Source organism: Nannospalax galili, unplaced genomic scaffold, assembly GCF_000622305.1.
Source record: "Nannospalax galili isolate Female #2095 unplaced genomic scaffold, S.galili_v1.0 scaffold475, whole genome shotgun sequence".
Lineage (NCBI taxonomy): Eukaryota > Metazoa > Chordata > Mammalia > Rodentia > Spalacidae > Nannospalax > Nannospalax galili.
This window is the reverse complement of record NW_008339435.1, coordinates 5,870,291-5,894,471: the sequence shown is the minus strand read 5'-3', so window position 1 is coordinate 5,894,471 and position 24,181 is coordinate 5,870,291. Positions and strand designations below refer to the sequence as shown.

The 24,181-nt window shown below is 46.9% G+C and overlaps 1 protein-coding gene across 3 annotated transcripts in view; it reads left to right on the top strand.

Annotated features, from left to right (window-relative positions):
• Positions 1-15,785, top strand: part of Igsf3 (immunoglobulin superfamily member 3) — a 100,158-nt gene extending 84,373 nt beyond the window's left edge. For all 3 annotated transcript variants that reach the window (XM_008834027.3, XM_008834029.3, XM_029564001.1), the window contains 4 exons: positions 1,299-1,709; positions 4,852-5,259; positions 10,287-10,766; positions 12,836-15,785. In XM_008834027.3, coding sequence (XP_008832249.1) covers positions 1,299-1,709; positions 4,852-5,259; positions 10,287-10,766; positions 12,836-13,086 — 1,550 coding nt within the window. In that variant the 3' untranslated portion in view covers positions 13,087-15,785. The remainder of the gene's footprint in view (positions 1-1,298; positions 1,710-4,851; positions 5,260-10,286; positions 10,767-12,835) is intronic.
• Positions 15,786-24,181: the final 8,396 nt, after the last annotated feature.

The window sequence follows — 24,181 nt, the reverse complement described above, 5'->3', positions numbered from 1 at the left end:
TGTTTTATTAGAACGTGGCTTCCTCCACCTTAAAAATGAGTGTCATCTCCATGAGCAGCCAGGACAGTGCCTGGAATTGGCACTCCCTGCTTCTTCTGGCCCAGCATGGTGTGGGGAGCGAGGCTGGAGTTGGCTCCACTCTGTCTGTTGCTCCCATCTCTCCTTGGGAAGATCTACGCTGATTTCCTCTAGCCGTTCTACTACCTCGTACCTCCAGTGAGCTCTCATTCACTCACCCACTCATGCACATATTTCAGCAAACATTGAGGGAGTGCTTTCTACTTTAGAAAGCCCAAGTGCTGTGCTAGGTTCTAGGGTGTGGCAATGAGAAAAGAAGTCACCGGCAGCAAGCTCTGTAGGGCTGGGACTGTTTTACTCTTCAGCGTCTGCCCAGCTCAAGGGAAACAGTGGGTGCTCCAAAGTATCCACTGACTGAATGGAAAAGCTGTCTCTGTCCTTGGGATCTCCGGGTCCATGCGAGAAGAGAGATGGGAGGAAACACAGCCAGGATATCAGAGGGTGCCAAGGGAGGAAAGGCAGCTTGCTGAGTGGGATGGGGTCAAGAGGTTGAGTGGAAGGAAGGATCAGGCAAGGAGGTGGCAGAGGAGACAGAACAGCAGGGGCAGGGGCCAAAGCTCGGGGTAAAGTACGTGGGGAAAAGCTTGGGTTGAGTTCTTAGGGGGTGAGTCAGTGCACAAGGGCTAGGCTCGGAGGGAGCTTTATGCTGGCCAAAGGAATTTTATTCTTTTTATTTTATTTATTTTATTTTATGTGTATGAGTATTCTGCCTGCATGCCTGTAAGTGCACCACATGCATGTAATGCCTGCAGAGGCCAGAAGAGGATGTTGGATCCCCTGGAACTGGAGTTAGGGATGGTTATTAGCCACCATGTGAGTGCTGGGAACCGAACCCAGATCCTCTGCAAGAGCAGCCAGTACTCTTAACCACTGAGCCATCTCTCTAGCCCCAGAATTTTATTCTTTAGATTCGAGAGACAGTTGGAAGCCATTAAACTTTTTCAACAGGGTCACACTATGGGCGACCGATGTTTTGGCTGTGTAATTGCAGATGGCAGAGTAAATAGGGTACTGGAGATGTAAGGACCTAAGCTAGGATGTGGCAAGGGGGCTGGTGGAGGGGTGGCTCACGCAGAGCTAGATTTTGAAGGAAGCCCATTCATGGTTAAGTTCCCATATTGGACAGAACCAGGCTCCCAACCTGGAAGTAAGCTTCACACAGGTTTCATTCCCAAGACCAAGGTGGTAATCTTCCTGAGTGTCCCCTCTTCCCTTTGCAGTGACAAAGCTGCAGGTGAGCAAATCAAAGAGAACCCTCACATTGGTGGAAAACCGGCCCATTCAGCTGAACTGCTCAGTTAAGTCTCAGACCAGCCAGAACTCGCACTTCGCTGTGCTATGGTACGTCCACAAGCCCTCAGATGCAGACGGCAAGCTCATCCTCAAAACCACCCACAGCTCTGCCTTTGAATACGGCACCTATGCTGAGGAGGAGGGCCTGAGAGGCCGCCTGCAGTTCGAGAGGCATGTGTCAGGGGGCCTGTTCAGCCTGACTGTGCAGAGAGCTGAGGTCAGTGACAGTGGGAGCTACTACTGTCACGTGGAAGAGTGGCTACTGAGCCCCAACTACGCCTGGTACAAGCTGGCAGAGGAGGTTTCTGGGCGCACAGAGGTCACTGTGAAGCAGCCAGGTAAGCGGGAGGAGGTGCAACCATCCAGGGTCTGGGGGTTCTGTGGGGCCCCCATGAGACTGTCACAGTGACATCCCTGGTGTGGCGGCAGATGTATACTGTCATCCTGGTAACCTGTGGACATTTCACTTATCCTGCTGTGGTCCTGATGTTGATGGGACTTGAGAGCACCCTTGACTTGCTTTCATGGACAGCATCTTCATTGCAATGCTGAGGATCTGCAAAATGTGGATAGTCAGGTGGCGTCCAGGGCAACAAGATCACTCCCTCTGCAAGCCTCAGTTCCACTCTTGACAGCCCCAGCAGACTCTCTCCAGACCCCAAAATAAAGCATGATAAGTTTGGTCATTTCCTTCCAAGAACTGGATGGCCATGCCCCTCTCAGGCCTCTCTGCTCCTAATTAAGGTGCTCTGGCCCCTCAACTTCTCTCACAGTGTGACCATCACTGCCCTTTCTACCCCCTCTCCCACACATGCCCTGCAGTGTGTCGTCACTGCTTGTTTCCTCCAGGGCTAGGAGGGCTTCAGACCGTGCTGCCATTCCGAGTGCCATCTTTCTGCCCTTGCTCATGCAGTCCCCTCTGCCTGTAACGTACCTCCCCTGCCACTTCTGTCCTCACCCCATCCCCAAGACTTCATTCAGTACCACCTTTGGGAAGTTTCCCCTGATTTCTCTGATAATCCTTTTAGGGGCCCCTTTTAAACACAGTGTAGTAATTATCTGTGTTCCTTTTCTGGTACATTATAAGCATGATAGAGTCAGGGCTGCGCCTTTCTGTCTTCAGCCACTGGCATGACATCCTTCGTAAGCATTGGCTATGTAAGGAATTAATGGTGGCTTTCTTTGAACAACAGTACAGGGCCTTCGTGCTCACTATTCTTTGAGCATGGAACTTGTTGACCAAAGATATTTATGGCGATGGAAGATTGAGGACTCTGGGAGGTGTGTTTACCTCATCTTAATGTAAATAGCACCCTGTCACTCTGATTCCCCTTCTTTTCATTGTACATGGCGCCCCAGCATACTGTTCATTTACTTATTCATAGATAAGTAATTATGAAACTCCTTTTCATGTTTATACATACAGTCCACTTATATTATTTGTATATTCAAATACTCACATATATACTTGTACGTATGCATATATGTTGCCTGTCTCTCCCACTAGACGAAGCTCCTTAAATGACCATAGGGACTTGGTTTTCTTACCAGACTCCCAGTAAGTCAGCAGTACCAGAAACAGAAGGCCAGGTATGTCCTGGCCTGTGGTGGCTGCAAGGCCGGTATTCTCCTTTTCCTGAAGATATCTTCTTCTGGAATTCTTTTTTTTTTTTAATTTATTTATTATTATTATTTTATGTGCCTGTATGTAGGTAAGTGCACCCATGTCGTGCAATGCCCTCGGAGGTCAGAAGAGGCTGTCAGATCCCCTGGGACTGGAGTTACAGACAGTTGTTAGGTGCCATGTGGGATTCGAACCCAGGTCTTCTGCAAGAACAACCAGTGTTCTTAACCACTGAGCCATCTCTCCAGCCCCTGGAATTCTTTCTGGCTACTGCTTGCTTGCTGTCCTCTCTGCCTTCTGTCCTGGTTATTGCTTCCACTAGGATGTCACCTGTGTCCTTCTGTAACCCTGTCTCCCTCTCCCCCAACATCTCATCTCTAGCTCCACCATTTCTTCCCTTTCCTCTTTTGTTTGAGCCTAAAAACTTCGTGGATTCTAAATATATCGAAGGGGTTTCCCCATACAAGGCTGCTGTTAAGCTGAGTGAGCAAGGGCCATAAGGATCCCCGTCTACATACTTGGTGACATCCCTGCTGCAGTGAATTTTAGCTCATGAACAGAAAGCTCACGGGATGCTGACTAGACCAGTGTCTGCCCTTTTTTTTCAGTTCGGTTTTGGTGTTTACATCTTTTTCTCTCTCCTACTCCTTAGGCCTCTGCCCTTTCACCTAATGAGAAAGCATATATTACCATGCCTTGGAGGGCAGGGAAGGGGGAACCACAGTGGAACAGAGCATAATCTTACAACTCAGTATAATTAACATCTTACACGTATATTCTGATGAAAATAACTGTTGAAAATACATGTTGTTTTGTTTCAGTTTTCAGCTTTTGAACTGCTATAGCAATCTTCTCCACAGTATGAAACCCTGAAAGAATACTGAAGTGTGTGAAGAGTGAAAGTGCTGGGCTCTCCCTGATGCTCAATGTCACTCAGGGATTCTGTTCCCAAGGCTCTTCTGTGTGTTTACAGTGTCATGACTGTTAGATTATGGTAGTCCAGAGAGGTTCATCAGGGGCCCCTGTAAAGTTGTAGCAACTGGCATTATTAATGGTACTTCTTCACTGATGGGGAACCTTATTCGTAAGTGTTTAGACCTCCCAGCCCCATCAGCATCATCTTCTTTGCTGATGTCCAGTAATTCTCTTACTCCTTTGAAAACGGGGATTCTGAGGCCCAGTGTCTGTACATATTAAACTGGGTTTCCTTCTTGGGCAGTTCTTTTGTGGTGTGGCTCCACATTTATCCAGCTATCATGTGGTCAGATTTCAATTTTCTCCTAGTCCAGGCCTCATGCTTCAGGCCTGTAATCCTTGGTCTTTGGGAGACTAAAGCCGGGAAAGGTCACAAGTTCAGGCCCTCATGGGCTTACAGAGTAAGCTCAAGGCTAGACTGGGCAATTTAGCAAAACCTTGTCTAAAATACCAAGGTCAAAAGAGTTGGTGATCCCTCCGTGGTTTAGTGCATGCCTAACATGTACAAGGTCTTGGGTTCAATCCCAAGTCTACTCCTGCCATGAGAGGGGCCGTCACTTTGCCCTTGCCTGCCCCTTCCTATTAATAGTTATCCCCTCAGTCAGCCACACACTTTGGAGTCTGTTGTAGATTGAATAACTAGTCTTTTATAGCTCAAGCCTGCCTTCTTGCAAACATCTGAACCCCTGAGGGTTCTGAATCAGGAATAGCTTCTACTGCAACACTGGACACCTAGAAACCCAGGCACATGTGTCCGGGACACAGTATACTTAAAGTGACATGTGTGAGATGCTCTCCTGTGTTCCCAGGGCATCTGTTCAGCTGCCCTTGTGAGAATGCTGTGAATTGCATGTCATGATATCTCTTTTCCTCCCGTTCAGACAGCCGCCTGAAGCTCAGCCAAGCCCAGGGAAACCTGTCCATTCTGGAGACACGGCAGGTACAACTGGAGTGTGTGGTCCTGAACCGCACTAGCACGGCCTCCCAGCTCGTGGTGGAGTGGTTTGTGTGGAAGCCCAACCACCCAGAGCGGGAAGCCGTGGCCCACCTGAGCCGAGACGCTACCTTCCACTATGGTGAGCAAGCTGCCAAAAACAACCTGAAGGGCCGGCTGCACGTGGAAAGCCCTTCCTCTGGGGTGTACAGACTCTTCATCCAGAACGTGGCCGTGCAGGACAGTGGGACCTACAGCTGCCGTGTGGAGGAGTGGCTGCCCAGCCCCAGTGGTGTGTGGTATAAACGGGCAGAGGACACTGCCGGACAGACAGTGGTCACAGTCATGCGACCTGGTGAGGCTCATATCCCCAGTCGTGGGTGTTTCTGTGTTAAGAATGTTACGAATGTTTAAATGCGTATATTTGTGACTTTCCTAGTCACTGTGACCAAATACCGTACAAGAAGCAACTTAAAAGAGGAAGGATTTATCTTTGGCTCACGATTTGTGGGATACAGTCCATGATCGTGGGGACGGCATGGCGGCAGGAGTGTGAGGCAGCTGGTCCCACTGCATCCAGTTAGGAAGCAAAGAAATGAATACTGGTAGTTTCCCCTTCCCCCCCTTCAGTCCAGGACCCCAACATGTGGCATGGTGCTGTCCACATTCAGGGTGGGTGAGTTTTCCCTCCCCAGTGAACCCTTTCAGCTCTGCCAGTCATGCCCAGAGATGTGTCTCCTAGGTAATTCCAAATACCATCAAAAATACAGATTAACCATCTAGGGACAGAATAAAATTAGTTTTTATAATAAATTATTTGCAGTTAAGTATATGGTATTTAAATAATACATTTGCCTTCCAAATTCTTTTAACTTGTTTTCCTTATGAATGGGAAATGGAACATCTGGGGTTTCTTAATTAGAATAAAAGCTAACAGTTAATTAATCTAGGTCATAGAATATTTTTCTTAGAGTATATTCATAGCAGGATAGGTAGTTAATATGACAAAAATCTTGAAACAATAGTCACGTAGCTTAAAACGTTAAGCTGGCAAATTTTCAGTGGGAAAAAATGGATTCTTTAAATAGAAAGCAGTAAATACGCCTAGCTTCCACCCTCATTTCCAATAATTTTATTGGCGCTAATGACTTTTCTATGTGGCCTTTTGCTCCTCTTGTCTCTGTTGCCTTTTCTAAAGTATCTAAATACACATTATTACTATGTATAACTGTTACATTTAACACATAATTAAAGCCACCATGTGCAGAGTCCCTGTGTCTTGCAACAATACAACATCATTGATCTGGATTCCAAGCAAAAAAGTCAGTAATCTCTTAAGGACATGGAGCAGAACTGAGCTTGCATCCTGTCAGGTAAATGCTGCCTGTGTTTTCTCGCCATCCTGCCGTTTGCTCTTGTGGCTGGAAGCTTTCTTCATGACTCCTTGTCTGGTCTGAGCTGCTGTCATCCTCTGGGATACCTTGGAACTTAAGAGCTACACTGTGCCCCATGTGTCATAGGGAACGTGCTTTAGGGAGGCGAATGCCACCTCTGTCACAGGAGAGGACAGGGCGCCATTTTACCTTCCCGTAGCTTGCCTGCGCTGGAGGAAAAATCAACCCTACTTTGTGTTACTCACTTTTTATTTAAACCTTGTTGTTCATATCTTTTTGAATCCTTGCCTAAGGACTGCTGCTTGTCTTTTCCTGAAGTATAGAGGATGTCAGCTAAGCACACATCCCCCCAACTCCCACCCATTTGGCTGATCACCATATGGAGCCACACCCCCCATGGAGTGGGAGGAGACAGACATTTATGGGAACCAGCTAGGTCCCTGCCAGTTAGATGGATGGTCTTGCTAAAACCCCAAGTGGTAGATTTCACTAATGAGGGAAACAAGCCTGAAGGGAATTTCTGTCCTGCTGGGAAGAACAGACCCAGGGGTCACCAAGTTTCTCTCCTGCCTCGAGTGCTCCCAGTATGGCTCTTAAGCCTGGACCTTGCAAATATACAAGTATAAGACCCTAGCCACCTTCCTCCTTTCTCTCTCTCTCTCTCTCTCTCTCTCTCTCTCTTCTTGTTTTGTGTCTTTTGACTTACAATATTTTCATTCAGTTCTTCATATCTGTTAATTTCAATTTCCTTCATGATTCCCTCTCCATCTCCGTCTCCCTCTCCCTCTCCCTCTTCCTCTCCCTCTCCCTCTCCTCTCCCTCTCCCTCTCTCTCTCCCCCGCCTCCCCTCCCTGACTGTATTAGATGAACACACTGGAATCAGAAAAGTAACCCATAACTTCTGAACCTACAAAGAGCTGCTCTTAATAATTTGGTGTGTATTTTTGTCTACTTCATGTCTTTGTATTCTTCCTGTCCCTTGGTCCAGGTGTGTCCAGCCTTTTGATGTTGTGACACAACATTGTCATTTTTCAAAGTTCATGTTTGAGAGCTGCAGTCAAGTTGAAAAAAAATTGCAGAAAAATCTCATCATGTTTTAAAGTGAGTTTACAATTTTGCGTTGGGCCTCAGATTGGATATATCTGCTGCAAATGAAGTCAGGAGCTCACTGTTTTATCTGATATCCTTTAGCCGCTCAGCATTCATTGGCGAGCATGTTTCAGTGGCGTTGAAAGCATTTCATAGCTACCATTCATTAGCTGCATAGCTTTCTTTGTAAGGAGGCACTTTACAGATTTGTTCTGAGGTGTGACTTGAACATGTAGAAGTTGACATGTATGACTCTGAGAGTTAAAGTATGAAGTTTATGAAATGAAGAACCACCATCAGTAAGACTGTAGTTGAGTAGATCAGTGGTTAAGCTCATTTCACAAAAACCAGAAGAGGAAAAAGCACGGGTGCTACCCATAGACCCCAAGGTAGAGGTCAAGGTACCAGCCAAGGAAGCAGTTGGTACAGGTGGAAAAAGCAGGCAGGGATAACTCTGTTTTACTATTAGAAGAGGAAAGAGTCATAAACTGCAGACAGGAGAAGGCTTGACCTGGTGTAGAATGGGACAGACATGGAACCAGATTGGTCGAGAAGGCTAGTCTGGGGAGGTGGCTGAGGGAAGGTAGAAATGAACTTCATTCAGAACCCTTATATTGAACCACTAGTGCCTACGAGGAGCCCCAGATAGATGAGAAGAAAGCAAGGGCGAGAAGACGGGGAAGGGGCCCTGAGGGAGCCACATGCAGATGTCTCTGTCCTTGTGGCCACAGTGCGCTCCAGCACACATCACACAGGGCCCCTCTGTCATGTGGCAGCCACGGGAGCTCTGCCAGGCTGTCTGTGTCGGATGCTGGAGGAGAGGCACCGTAGGCCAGCCAGTGATCTGGAAATGGCCTTCTGGCAGCCCTGGGTTACATATCAGCTGTGCTGTCTTTAAGGATGAGCTGCAGAGATGCATGGATGTGCATTAGGTGTGTTGTCCACCCTGCTGTTTTCTGCTCTCCGACATACTCCCCTACACCAGAGCTGAGCTGGCAGTCTGTGCCTGCCACCCGTAGCTGCTTACTAAACCTCCCCATGTCTGTAGTGCACATGGGGATTATGGATAGGCAGGGGGCACAGAGGGGCCCAAAGCTTAGGAACCTCAGCCTCACCAAAGTCACCTGCAGGTGACACTGAGTCAATCCATTGAAAGCTCAAGAGAGAACGCGGGAACTGCCTTTTAGGTCTCTGTCCAGTAGACTCTGATGTGTGCCCACTATAGGTGTTCCATGAACATTTCCTAAGCAGAGCCAAAAGGGGAGACTTGTGGAGTCTAGGGAGTGAATTATTGTTGAAAACCTACCACAGCGAGCCAAAGAAAAGATAAAGGAAGCCCCAAACCCAGATGGAACCTGCTGGTGGTGTCTGTAAGCTGGGACATTTCTCTGGTTACTCTTTGGCTCCTACCTAAATTGGGCTACAGTCCCCAGGGAGAATAGTCACCTCTTTGACTTCACTTGAGCTCTTCATGTTCCAAAGTTCCTGGGTGGATATGTTGTCAATAGTTTCCTATCATTGCTATAACAAATTACCACAGGCTTGGTAGCATACAAGAAATTTTTCTCACAGTTCTAGATGATAGCAGTCCATTGTGAGGGCGCCATCACAGGCAGACTCCCTGAGGCACTGGGCAGGAACCCTGCCCTTTCTTGCTCAGATTCTGGGAGCCCTAGTCTGTACCTCCATTGTTATGGGTCTTCTCTCTGTGTGACCTCTCCTGTTCTTACAAAGACACCAAATATCTTAATCTGCTCAGTTGTCTAACAGTAATACAGGCCAGGTCCTTAAACAGCAGAAATGTAACTTTTATCATTTGGAGATTGGCAGTCTGAGGTCAGGGCCACTAACAGCTAACAGCATCTTCATGTGACCCTCCATGTGTGTTCCTTGAAAGACAGATCTTTCATCATCTTATAGGACCACTAATCCTACTATCAAGGCCCCACCCTTCTGACCTCATTTAACCCTAATTACCCCCTCTCCAAATACAGTCACTCTAGTGGTTAGGACTTCAACATGTGCATTGAATTTAGTGCTCATCATCTTAGCTAATTACATCTTCAAAGACCTCTTTCCAAATCAGGCCACATTCTGAAGTTCTAAGTGGACATACATTTTGAGGGGACACTGTTCAATGACTACAGTGGAAAAAAAGGTGCATTTCTCCTTGGATTCCCATAAACATCTACAGGGCCAGCCTCTTATGACTTTCTCACAGATACTTTATGCACATTTAAGCAAATAGCATGCCAGAAAAAAAATTTTTTTTCTGCAGAATATACACAGTATAATATCCTCAGAACAGTTTTTCTGGTATCTTTTCCCACAACTCTACACATAGTGCACCCCTACATCTTCCTGGTAGGTACAGAGAATTCTAGCATATAGGTGTTACTACATCATAATGCAGTCAGTGGTGGACATTTGCTTTTAAATTTATTTCTCTCTCTTTCTCTCAGTCAATGGCAGACATTTGCTTTTAAATTTATTTCTCTCTCTCCCTCTCTCTTTCTCCCTCCCTCCCTCCCTCCCTCTCTCCATGACGTGGCATATCGGTGGAGGTCAGAAGACAGTGTTTGGTTCTCTGCCTCCACCTTTTGAGGCAGAGCCTCTCTTGTTTCTCACACCACTGGAACTCCAGGCTAGCTAGCCCACAGGCTCCTGGGCAATTCTCCTGACTCTGCCTCCTATCTTCCTGTAGGAGTGCTAGGATTAGACATTAGACGTTAGGCACTCATGGCATCTGGCTTTTTTACATGGGTCCTGGGGATCAAGCTCAGGTAGGTAGGTTAATAATACAAGCACTTTTACCTGCTGAGCCATCTCAGCCCATTTAGTTAGTTTTGAGCCGATTAATCAGCCTTTCCTTCCTTCTTTGTTCCTTGTTCCTCCCCAGATGCTGCCCTCCAGGTGGACACAGTCGTCCCCAATGCCACGGTGTCTGAGAAGGCAGCTTTCCAGCTGGACTGTAGTATCCTGTCTCGATCAAGCCAGGATTCCCGCTTTGCTGTGGCCTGGTATTCCCTAAGGACTAAAGGTGGCGGAAGGAGGGGAAGCCTTGGCATTGAAGAACAAGAGGAGGAGAAGGAGGAAGAAGAAGAGGAAGAGGACAAGGAAGACCCAACAGAGAAGGCGGTTCTGCTGAGTGTGGGTCCAGATGCTGTCTTCGGCCCTGAGGGTGGACCCTGGGAAGGCAGGCTGCGCTTCCAGAGGCTCTCACCCCTGCTATATAGGCTCACAGTGCTGCAGGCAAGTCCCCACGACACAGGCAACTACTCCTGCCATGTGGAAGAGTGGCTGCCCAGCCCTCAGAAGGAGTGGTACCGGCTGACGGAGGAGGAGTCTGCCCCCATTGGCATCCGGGTTCTGGACACAAGTGAGTTTCCTCAGCTACAGTTCCAGCTGTGCTCACAAGACAAATTCAGAGCTTAATTATGGATTAATAAGCACCTTGCATAAGCGCTGTGGGCATTTATTAGTAGGATTTGAGAGATATGCTCACCCACATAACTGACCTTCATGCAAAAACTGGATAGAAATTAAAGTGATAGTGTGCGTGCGTGTGTGTGTGTGTGTGTGTGTGTGTGTAGCTTGTTTATCTAATATTTTATGTGTATGAGTGTGTTACTTACATGTATGTAAGGGCACCCATGTTGTGCAATGCCCGCAGAGATCAGAAGAAGGTGTCAGATCCCCTGGTTTACAGATGGTTGTTAGCCCCACCATATGGGTGCTGGGAACCAAACCCAGGTCCTCTGCAAGAGTAACCAGTGCTCTTAACCACTAATCCATTTCTCTAGCTCCTATTTGTTTATTTGGGACAAGATTTCTCTGTAGCCCCAGCTGGCCTGGAACCCACTATGTAGACCAGGCTGGCCTTGCTCGCTTTCACAGAGATCTTCCTGCATCTGCTTCCCAGGTATCACCACACCCAGCTTGTCATAAATTTTTTTATAATACACCTGATGTACTACTGGAGTCTATTTTAGTAAGCTTTCATTGTACAAGTATGTTGCTTGATATTCCTTTGTTACAGTTTAGAGTACTGAATCCAGTCTGCAATGAATTAGCAAGTGTGTCCAACTCACAGGAGGAAGAAAGGAAGTAAAGCCTGTCAGTCACGCTTTTCTTCATGTTTCTGGGTCATTTTTACTTTGGAGGCTGACTACAGGTTTAGGTGGATTTTGCCCCATTACTGAAAAGGATCAGCCTGGAAGGAAAATACTGTCACAGGAGGGTTTGGAGTCACAGAGGAGCTCCATCACCGCAGAATGGAGCTGAACACAGTTTTCATCCTGTGGAGAAGGCAGCTTTCCGGCTGCCTCCCCTTCACATGCCCTCTGAACAGACTGGAGAACAGCAAGTATTTTCTTGTTCTAACAAGGCACTCTTTCGAGTGGCCTGTCAAAATGTAGGCTGGAGCAGGCTGCAAACATTGTTTGCTCTAGTAGAATTAAGCCTAGAAGGCAGAAATAAAAGCAATTTGTTACAGTCTTCAACTTCTTTTCAATCAAAATACTTTCCCATCATCTTGAGTTGCGGTTAGGAGCTGTTCAGCTCTCTGCCTCGGTCACCTCCTGTTAATATCACATTAAATGAAATTGAGATTTTATAGGTTGAAATGGTTGAGCATGAGTAATTTAATGTACTTTGGAAATCCAATAACTGTAAATTTGTGCTAACTTTTCTGAATGATACTGGTGATCTACAACTGTGTAATGGAAGGGAAGATAGAGAAAGCCCGAATCAAATGTGGACCCAGGACCAAGACTGAAAGAGAAAGTGTTGGGGTCACACCCGGTCTGCCTGCCATGGACACCTGTAATTATTAAGCTTCATGAGCACAGGGATCACTCAAGAGGCCAGGCTCCTGTCAAGGGCTAATGAATCATCAGGGCACGTGGTTTCATTCTGTCCCATATCCAGCCGTAACTTTGCTCTATGCGGTGACAGACACTGGGTGTTTTCAGTGGCCCATAATGGCATCTGAATTGATGATTTTAATCAAGCATCATTTCTGGTACAATTACTTTCTGAAGCTGGTGGGAAGGGAATGTGTTAGATTCCCTGAGAAGGAAGTTTGTAGAACTAAGTGCAGAATGCCATGATAAATATGACCACACAGGAGGATAAGAATGAACCAGAGTCAGCCTCTTTACCATCTTAGACACAGTCTAGTTCACAATCAATAAGCTTCATTTTATTATCTGACTTTTGAAGCAGAATTAATGGGTCTCAGAGGAAATGGAGGCATTGCATTGTTGGAACTTAGACTCATGAATGGAAAAAGAACACAAGGGTCATCTCACAGTTCCTGTTGTAGGAGATGGCAGGGAGGGCACAGGAGTCACCAGTAGCTTCAGTCAGGCCTGTGAGGCCTTCGGGAGCAGGTGTGCACAGTCCAGGCTCACAGCCCTCATGCCTGTCCCCTTGCTTCCATTTCAGGTTCCACCCTCCAGTCGCTCATCTGCTCCAATGATGCGCTCTTCTATTTTGTCTTCTTCTACCCTTTCCCCATCTTCGGCATCCTCATCATCACCATCCTGCTGGTGCGCTTCAAAAGCCGGAACTCCAGCAAGAACTCTGAAGGGAAGAACGGAGTGCCCCTGTTGTGGATCAAGGAACCGCACCTCAACTACTCTCCCACTTGCCTGGAGCCCCCTGTGCTCAGCATCCACCCAGGAGCCATAGACTAAGGAGGGTGGCGCCCCAGTGGACGTTGGCCACGGAGGGGCGCTGTGGGCTCTCCCTCACTGCCTCTTGCTCTGTGATTGGACTCTCGACAGCACTGAACTCTGCAGGACCCCTGCAGAAAACAGTCAGGCCTGGAATGTGTTAGAAGCACCCAGTCAGTCACAGGGATGACTGCCTCCAGGTGGCAGTCCTACTGTCCTAGGTTTCTAGTCTTTGGTTCTGGTAATGTAGTGAGTAGCTCCAGATGCCACTTCTCATGAGTCTGTCTAGTATTCTCAAATTGATGTGATGGGGGATCCTGTTCTTGTCACATCCTCTTTTTTAGGTCCCTTTGCTTTACCCCTTTTGGATCCCACAATGTTGTGGATGAGTTTCTCTCACAACTGACAGCAAGAAGAAGGACGGCTTTGTAGTAACAAGGAGTCTCTTCCAAGTCGTTTTTTTGTTTTTGCACATTTGGAAATGCCACCCATGGATCAAAATACACCCAAACATTTTTTACTTTCTTAACAAGACTTGGGAAAAAAAAAAATGTGTGTGTAGCGTGGGCCCAATTTGTATCTTATCTTTTTCCCTCAGCTGGAGTTGTTGGAACCACTTTGTAGTCAAGATGAAAGCATTGAATTTTGCTTCAAAGAACTGCATATGTGCAAGAGAAATCCTGCAGAACCCCATTAGGAGTTAGATGGTGCCGGACCAACCGATCTGTCAGGGAGGCAAAAGAAACTTCGTCCTGTTCTTGCCAAAAACTAAGCAAGCTGTCTTGGAAGATGGGTTAAGGGTTCCAGACAGTTTCCGAAGGCAACCTAAAGCAGCTACCAACCTATCGATCAATGCCAGTGGCTAGAGAGGGGAAGGGGGAAAGACTAGCTGTTGGCTTGACTGTTCTGCAAGTGCAGTTCTGACTGAAACCTCTGAGAAGGTGGCTTTCGTCTGCAGATGCTTTGACAGATTCTCAAGAGGAAGTGTCCAGTGAGCCTGAAGGGGCCCACCCTGAGCCATCTCACTCAGCTTGGGAGAGTGGTGGGCAGGGAGGGAGTTTCAGGATCTGATGTACCAGAGAGCCTGGAGGAATACCTACCTCTCCTGAGGTTTGAAAACTAGGCTTTCTGTCTTCCTTCCACTGAGCTTTTCCTCAGAGATACTGAAGTCTTCCTTATTCAACATTGATCCCCTGCCCCTCCATCTCACTGCCATGAGACTGTTGTCCTAAGTGAGGGCCAGACTCAGCCCTGCAAGACTATGAGTACCTGGATTGAATGGGGGGAGGGGGCAATTGTCCTTTCCTTTTCTTGGATCTTTTCTGTGGTTTTAGGTTATTTGGCTATAATGGTAGCTTAAAATTTTTCAACCCAAAGATCGACCGCTTCCATTTTGTTAGGCCAGGTCCTTAGCTGGCCTGGAGCCTTGTCAGTCTCAAATTGTGTCTTTTGCTCACTCTGTGAAGTTTTTGAAGCTCTTGCTTCCTCATATTTCCCTGGCCAAGTGTTCCGCCGTACCTCCTTTGGGAGCTTGCATCTTCAATCCCAAAATGGAGCTCTAGGAAAAGCTGCCAAGGATTGCGAAAGTTAATCTAACAAGCATGATTCCTGTGAGATCTGCTCCTGAGAATATACAGTCTCCAAAGAGGCTGTGGGACTCATAGGCCCTGAAGTCATGTGGCCATGGATGCTTTCGAGGGGTCTGTTGGGATGTAGGCTATGTGGGCTGCGTAGTAGGATGTTGTGCTGGGTGGCAGAGGAGAGGCACATTGGCTGTGGCCATCTGACAGACCTGCCTTTTCTTTCCCAGGACTCAAGTACTCTGAGACAGCATTTAGGCACCGCCCCCTTAATCCTGCTGGTGCTACCCTGCTGATTCTCAGTTATGCTGTATCAACATGTTAGAGGTACCGCATTGGCTCAGTCATGAAGAAAGAATGTCTTTTGCTCCATTTCGGGGGTGTGGGCCCTCGGTGGGAAACTGCTGACTCCTTATTTTTAGGCTGAGTCAACAAGGGAAGATTGACTCTTCCTCTGAATGGGAAGATGCCAGAGGGCCGGTCTCGATTAAGACTTCAGTGCAGATTGGTTTGTAGCAGTAGAGACACAGAAATATGTGAAGTGATTGCAGGACATTGGAAAGGAAAAAGAAACCGAAGCCAGTATTTTAACAATTGCTTTTTGCGTGTATTTTTCTGCGGGGCTGGGGGGTTATCATCAAAAGTTGAGCTCTTTTGTGCTTTCAATATAAAAACCCCAGGACCTTTCTCTGGCTATTTCTATGGAAGAGTCAGGTGAATGGTGATGGTGCCCTCCGGTGGCTTCAAGACCTCATTGCTCGTTGTTCAGTGGGGCTTCAGTCTTCTGAGCTGGAGCTCCCGGATGCTCCTGACCTGTATTTGCCAACGTTGCGTTTATGAAAACCTCCACTGTGCTTGGCACATCCTGGGATATGATATGACCACACCCTCTTTCATCAGGGTGTTTCTGTAGCAAGTTTTCATATTCTTTTCAAACAATGGTTTCTCTGCGTTCATTGTTGATGACAAAAGAGAGAGATGGGATAAGAAAACTACCCATGCATGAAGTAGAGAGCTGTTGATTTATTTCGTTTTTTAAAGGAAAAACTATTTGTAAGATGTTGCACTAAGACGTTTTATATACACTTCAGAGACCTGTAGTAAATTATGTTGACAATATGACTGTTTACATTTTCTGGAGTCTGGTATCTTCCTTTTTGCTCACTTAACCAGCCACCTCCCTCTGTGGAACTGTTTGGTGGGTGACCTGGAGTTCTGCCCTTGGCGTTGATTACTAGGTTCACGTTCCTCAAGTTGTAACTTTTCTATGCATGCCCCCTTCTAGCCTAAATTATGTTTTTGTATAAATGATAAAAAATCTTTCTTAAGACATATTTGCCCTCTGCTAAATGTATCATACACAACTCTACACCTCTACCCAGTCAAGACTGCTGCCCCCAGAGCTGTGAACATAGAACATGCCTGGGGCCTGTTAGACCAGCTCTGAATGGAGAACATGACACTTTTCTGGGGTTTGCTACTGGTTTCTCTTTGGTGGGAAATTTAGGGTAAAAAGGTGCTGATGGGGAGAGCGAAAACTACATGCTTGTTCAGCAGGGCCTCCACAGGAAGACCACAGCCATCCTTTTAAGCCCTGTAGTGTGCATGACTAGAAACAGTGAGCAAGAATTTTCCTGGGTGGACGTAAGGGCAGGAGCTGGACAGTCTTGGGCAGTGAGACCAGACACCAGTCACTGCTGGGAGTGGCTAACACAGGTGCAAACCAAGGAACATCAGAATGATACAAGCTTCAGCAGGGATACACAGTTAGTGGGTCTTTAAAATTCATAGACCATGCAGAGTAGCTTCCCCTCCCCTCCCTTTCCTTCCTCTGGTCCAGCCTTTCTAAGGGTTGGGCATATACCTCACTGTGCTCACAGCCCCATTTGCTGTGTTCTTATCACCTTCCCGCAGCTGCTAGCCTGGCCACGAGCTGAAAATGTAGCTGCTTATCCCTTAGCTACCCACAATGCTCCATGTCAAGTCTTATGTGTTATTTTTGCTTACAAGTTGAAAATGTGACTGTTTATTCCTTAGGTACCCACAGAGGCTTCCATGTAAGGCTTATGTATTATTTTTACATAATCCCCCCATGCCCTCTTTCTGCCAGGAGCTAATTTTTCAAAAGGAAGTAAATTATGGAGTAAGATTACCCTCTCATGCCCTTTGAAAATCGGCCCAGCATTTACATAAATGAATGTGTATCTCCCCATGAGGTATACAAAGAAAACGACCATTTGCATGCATGCAGAATCAGGGGCTGTGTCTTGTTCATTATGTCCTGGGATTCCTATGCTTTGCAGGGCTAGTTCCAAGGGTTTGGCAAAACTACAGTCCAGAGCAACAGTGAGTGACGTGCTGCTACGAAGTGGCCCCAGCCTCCTGGACCATCCTTTCTCACCTTCTCATCCATGGTTACCCATAGTGACGAGGGAAAACTAGATCGCACACCACCGGTCACGGATGCAACCACATCCAGCAGCCCTTTTAGTGGCAACTCTCAGCATGTAAAGGGAGCTTTTTGATTGTCTACCCAATGCATTATGGGGCAGCCTGAGCCACTTTTGATCCACGAAGTCTGCTAGGTGTGGCACATAGACACGCCTAGAAGTGTTGGACGGAAATGCAACCTTTCTCTTAATGAAAGGCTGGTACTTGTCCTGGTCAGAGTGCAATCAAGGACAGTCTAATGACTGCATCCTCAGTACACAGAGACCTGGGGTCTTTCCTCAGCTCCAGGTGATGAGGCAGTACTTTCTGAAGCCTGGCTCTGAGGGGACTGACAGACAACTCTTGGGACTCATTCATCTCCGTATGCTTCTGTGTGGACAGGGCGAAAGGGGAGGCTTTGGACTTGGCCAGTCAGTGTTTTAAGCAGGCCACTTGCCTTCTCCAAGCCAGTTTCCTGGCTATAAAGGTTGGGGCAGCAATCTGAAATCCATCTAAGTGATGTGCTTTACAGGCCTGGCTCACAACACCTTTGCTCTTCCCAGCTTAGACGTCTGACAGCTTCCTAATGCATGAAGTCTGACCCATCCCACCTTTCCCAGATGGTCTGACATCCTGACAGTCCAAGGTAGAGGAGAAAATTGATTTCCTCACTTTCTGGACCACGCCCTGAACCTGCCTGTTTCCCAGGATCTACAAATAAGAGGGATTGCGTAAAGTACCAGGTTACATGGGGCAGGACGTTAAGCCCCAGGAATTTTACCCACAGAGATACCCCTAGGATATTATGGCTAATTTAAGACCTAGTTCATGAATTTCTGGGAGTCAGTTCACATGTCTGTGTGACTGGGCCTGTTGGTGAGGGAGACGATGGCAGTAAGAAAGCCCACTTCCGTATGTGTTTGCAACAGGCAACATGCTTTGGTGTTCTGGCAACGTGTTTAGACAGCAGAGTCCTGCTCTTGGGGTGAGAGTTCCCTCCTTCCCTCAACTGGGCAGGGGCAAGCCTGGTGCTTCTCTCAGTAAGAACAGGGACAGCTGGGGAGACTGGTTTGAGGGTGAGGTCTGGGAATAGTAATCTGGCCTGGGATCTGCTGGATTGAAGGAGACCAAGCCAGTGAAGATAAAGCAAGAGATTGCCACAGGTTGAACTGGACAGATTAGGGAATTCAAAGTCCTAAAGGAAATAAGGGATCTGACACATAAGGCCTACAGGTAGAAAAGGGGGTTAGGGATGTAGCTCACTTGGCAATGCTTGCCTAGATGTGCTAAGCCCTGGGACCCAAACCAGGCATATAATCCCAGATGGGAGGTGGAGACAGGAGGATCAGCAGTTGAAGGACTTCCTGTACTATATACTGAGTTCTGAGCTAGCATGGGCTACCCGAGACTTTCAAACAACGGGCTGGAGGGATGGCTCAGCTGGAGGGATGGCTCAGCAGTTAAGAGTACTGGCTACTCTTGCAGAGGACCCGAATTCAGTTCCCAGCATCCACATGGCAGCTAACAGCCATCTGTAACTTCAGTTCCAGGGGATCTAACACCCTCTTCTGACCTCCACTGGCATTGCATACTTGGGTATACTTACATCCATGTAGACAAAACACTTCTACACATAAATTAAAGATAAATAACGACAGCAAAGGACAACAGAGAAAAACCAAGGCCGAAAGACCTAGCTGTTGGGTTAAGGGAGTACTGAGGGGCTTGAGGACAAGTCAGAGGTGCTTAACTATGTTCATGAATAAGTGCTGACCTGGGGTACACCAAGTACCTCTGCATTCTCTAGCAGTTGTCTCAAATGGCCCCTTAATATTTGAGAAAAGGTGGGACATGGAGGTTTTCTTGTGCAGCCTAAACTCTGGGGGCCGGGGGTTGTGGGGGGAGCTCCTCTTGCTGGAAAGCTCAAGGGAATGAAGCCTTTGGGCCTGTTGTGACTTCAAGGCCAGTCCAGGAGGCTGCAGCTTTGGGGGAATGACAGCCCCAGCCCATTCCTTCAGCTCTGGAGTTGCCTTCATCAAGTCTCCAGAGCTGAGGAGAAGCACTGGGGCTGCAGGGAGAAAGGAAAATGAATCTGGGTTTTAAAATACAAACCATGTGGCCACAGTGAGGGAAGGGGAGAGCAAGCAGAGCAGGAACATGTGGGTCACAGCTGGCATTGGGAGCTGGCCACAGACTGGCAGAGCCCAGGTCACCAGGGAGGCTGTGACTCTCAAATGACCCTCTGAGACCTTCAGCAGACCCTGTAGCTCCTTCTCCATCCTAGGAACTCACAGTCCCCTCCTGCTCTAGAATTCTCTCTGGCCTGTGAAACCAGCTTTTCAGAACTGTGTGCAGTACTAGGAATGCTTGGGAGGGAACCTTGGAGAGTCTGAGTAAGCTTATCCTAGGGAGATGGGAATAAATGCCTAGTTACCTGAGACAGGGTGCTGTGATTGAACAAAGAAAGAATCCTACCCAAGTCTAGCTTGTACAGATGAATTTATTAGGGTTATGCACAGCATGGGTGAGGGGTTATTTACAGGAGCATGGGTGACTCAGAGGCAGTTGCATCACCAAAAAGCCCACCCTGGCATGGGCGATGACCCAGAAAGCTGCATCTGAGCTCCCTGAATCTTGTGAGCCTCCTTCTTCCAGGAAGAAATGTTTCAAAACAGAGGAAATGACTATAGAACAGTAGGCAAAGGCTTCCCCCAACAGTGGGAGATCTCACAGGGTAGTAGGAAAAGGCCGCACAGGACAGTGGCCAAAGATCTTACAGGTCACTAGAAGGCTTCACACCACAGTACATGAAGATGTCACAGAACAGTAGGGGAAAGTTTCATAGGACAATAGAAGCCTCACAGGACAGGAGAGGGTCTCACAGACTAGTAGAAGGCTTCACAGGACAGTAGGCAAAGGCTTTACCAGACAATAGGGGACGGTCTCGGGACAGTAAGAGAGGGCCTCACAGGACAGACTCATGTGCCTTCCTTCAGCTATCAGAATTAGTGGAACCAAATAATTAAGTTTTCCCCAGGAATCCCATGCTGGAAGAAGGGAAGGTAGAGACCCTGGTGCCAGTCAGAGGAGGAATTTGCCTCCCAGGAAGATATTTCTACATAGTGCTGACAACTTATCACACTACCTTGCAAGGTGGTCCAGAGCTGAGACAATGGGTCAGTGGCAGGCTAGTGATGTTCTGTTATGAATACCTCTCACTCATTTAAAACTTAACCCCGTGTCAGGACCCCCAAAGATTGGCTTGAGGGGTGTCACTGAACCCATTTCTTTGTTCTTTTTCCCAATGTGGCCATATTGAATCAATCTCCTCTCTGCTTTTCACCATTGCTTATCTTTTTAATTAGCATATTAAAAGATATGGGTCAGGATGGGTGACTGAGCCTGGCTTTGGGGGACTGCCAGAATCTAAGCTTATACCCTAAAAACTCCTATTTTGGTGTTGCCCCTTAATTTATGAATCCACTTAGAAGTAACCTGTATTTAAGATCTGTTCTGTATAGCCTTAAAGGAAAAGCAAGATTGAACATTATGTCCCTGTTGGAGGTGAACCCTCTGGGGGCCTCACCTGCCTTCCCCAGGAACCTGCAAAACACAGTAGTGAACAGCACCAGCTCTGTACTCAGACCCAACTGTGGTTTTTCTCCATATCCGAGTTATAAGTTACAACTTCTGTGTCCCTCAATATATTCACTTTGATAGACACACAACGCAGATGAGAGAAAGAATAGCAAGTGATGTGTCTACTTCATAGAATTAATGTGAACAGCGATCACACTTTCTGTAGTGTTTAATCTTCATTATCAACTTGAATGTACTTGGAGTCACCTGGGAGACACACTTCTGGGTAAGTCATGAGTGCATCTCTGGTGAGGTAACACCTTTCCACATTCCTCCCTGAATGTGAGTGGCACCATCCTATGGGTTCTGGTCTCAGACTGAATAAAAAGGAAAAAGGAAGAGGCCAGCATTTACCGCTCTACTTCTTGACCACGAATGTGATGACACCAACATGCTTCTGCAGCCACAGCTAAAGCAGCTCTCAACATCATACCTTCCCTGCTGTGGTGAGCTATACACTCAGACTAGGAACCAAAATAAACATTTTCTCCCCTTAAGTTGCTTCAAGTCAGGCATTTTATCATAGCAGTGAAAAATATAATATGTGGCTGGGCATGGTGGTGCACATCTTTAGTCCTAGCACTTTGGAGGCAGAGGCAGGTAGATCTCTGTGAGTTCAAGGCCAGCCTAGTCTACATAGTGAATTCCAGGTCAAAAACTGTCTCAAAAAGACCATATATATATATACACACACATACCTGCGAATCTCACATTATGGTAGGGGAGAGAGGTAAATAAAGAAGCAAATACTTAGGTGTTGAATGGTGGTAAACACTTAGCTAATAAAGCAAAGCAAAGGAATGTTTAAAGCCATCACAGCAGAGCAGTGAACATGCACAAACTTCTCTCTGAAGCACACTGTTTTGTTGTGTTGTACTTCTTTCTCTCTACACATTTGTTGTTGTTAAATTACCTGAAAGTTGTAGCCCTTATAATCCCCACAAATAATTTAACCTCCATCTCTTAAGAACAAGTGAATTCTTCTGCTTATTCAATTATTAATTACTATTATTACTATTTCAGTACTTTGTGACATCAAAATTGTTTTTATTTGTTTGGTTTTTGAGACTGTCTTACTGCATGGCCCAGGCTAGCCTCAAGCACATGATCCTCCTGTCTCAGCCTCCCAAGTGCTACTATTTCAGTCATGTGCTACCTCACCTAGCAATATCACTATTGAAGAGTCTGGGCCAGCTGTCCTCCCTAATGAGGACCAGGTCTCACTATATAACTAACCCTGGCTAGCCTTGAACTCACAGAGATCCACCTGCCTTTGCCTCCTGAGTGCTGGGATTAAAGCAGGCTATCACACCCAGCCTCTAGCTGCCCTTCTTAAAGCAATGCTTCATCAGGGGTCTCCAGCCTTTTGACTTTGCAGTGTGATGTCATCTACCAATGCTGTATCCACAGCTGTCTTGGGATGTGTGTAGCCTACAGGCTGCACAATGAACATACCTGCTCTGTATATTCTTTCATACCTTGGTTTTGTCACTTAACCAGGTACCTGAAAAAAAAATCAGTTAGTGGAAGCCATCACCACTCCTTTATACAGCTGCATAGTACTCCATTGGGGGGTAGTGTACAGTTCATTCACCCTTTCTAAGGGGCTGGTATTATGTCATGTGGTCTGGAAGATCTCTTTAATTGGGTAGCAGTTAATCAAAGACCTAAGGAAATGACAGTATGGGAGTCCATCCAGGGGGAGTAGATTCTAGGGAGAGAATACAGTTGGGGCAAATATTCTGAGCTAGGCTTCGGGCACTGAAAGACTCAAGGAAACCATTGTGAGGAAGATTAGTAATCCCATGAAATTTGTGGGTACTTTGTGTGTGTGTGTGTGTGTGTGTGTGTGTGTGTGTATCTCGCATGTGGAAGTCAGAGGTCAACCTTGGCTAATGTTTTAGAATACTATTTATTTATTTACTTATTTATTTTTGAGTCAGGGTCTCCCTGTAGCCCCCGCTGGCCTGGAATTTACTATGTAGATCATGAATTTACTATGTCTCACAGAGATCTGCCTGCTTCTGTCTTCAAAATGATGGGATTAAAGGTGTGCACCACCATACCTGGCCCCATTCCTTATTTCACTGGCCTTTATCTCCACAAGTAGGCTGGGCTGCCTTCCCAGCTTTAGGGTCTACCAGTGGGTGCCACTATGCCTGGCTTTTTTCACACAGGTTCTGGGGACTGACCTCAGGTCCTCATGCTTACCAACTGAACTATTTCTCTAGCCCAGTTTGTAGGTCATCTTAAAGACTGACCCTTGGTGAAATGGGATACTTTGGAGGGTTTTACAACAGAGTGAAATTATGGTGACATGAGCATGTACAACCTAGAGAATGACCCACGGTAACAATGCTTTTGGTTTTGAATGAATGAATTTATTAAGTGTATAGGAGGCAAAGTAGAAGAGCAAACAGGAAGTTGCAGACAGAGCAGATAGACAGCAAGGCGTCATCAAACCAGGAGTTACTACATCCGGCAGAGACCACCGACTAAGAGGAGGGCAGAGTAGCCTGACAGAACCAACAACAGCAACATCGTCAAGTCATTCTCACTGTAGACTTTTATATGGGGGATAGACCACAATAACCAGTGTTGGAAATAGTTTACCTTTAAGCTGTTCTCAAGGGCACAAAGCCAGGCCAGCCAAAACGGGGGGCGGGGGGGGGGTGGTTGGTGTTAGAAGGGGCAAGCAAGGGAGGGCCCTGTTGCTCCCAGTCTTTTTTTCAACAAGCTTAAACAGCACACGGCAATTTATCAATATAATATATATTGTAATATATATTATAGGTGTTTTATAAAATAAACGTTTCTGTTGCTGGGTGGAGCATGGTCTGTGAAGAGGAGCAGGGGCAGATGCAGGGTGCTTAGAAGGCTACGGGAGCAGTGCAATTAAGAGGAGAGCAGGGTCTGGGCATGGTGGCGCATGTCTTTAGTCCCAGCACTCAGGAGGGCGAGGCAGGTGGATCTCTGAGTTCAAAGCCAGCCTGGTCTACATAGCAAGTTCCAGGTCATCCAAAAAATTTTAAAAAAGAGTGGAAGTGTGGACTGGCACAGAGGAAGTGAGAAAAGAGCTGGATGTGTTGTGAAGGCAGAGCTGGCAGGGCTTGGTGCTGGCTGGCATAAGCCCAGTGACATGCACACAGGACATGCGATGTGCTGGGCAAGAAACAAGAGCTCAACAATCGGAAGCTTTATTTTTTTATTTATTATTTTTATTTTATGTGTATGACTATATTGCCTGCGTGTATGTAAGTGCACCCATGTCATGCAGAGGTCAGAAGAGGGCATTGGAGCCCATGGAACTGGAGTCACAGAAAGTTGTTAGCCATCATGTGGATGCTGGCAACTGAACCCAGGTCCTCTGCAAGAGCAGCCAGTGGTCTTAACTGCTGAGCCATCTCTCCACTCCCAGAGGCTTTATTATTATTTAGCACTTTTTGCAGAGCCTGCTTTATTCTGGT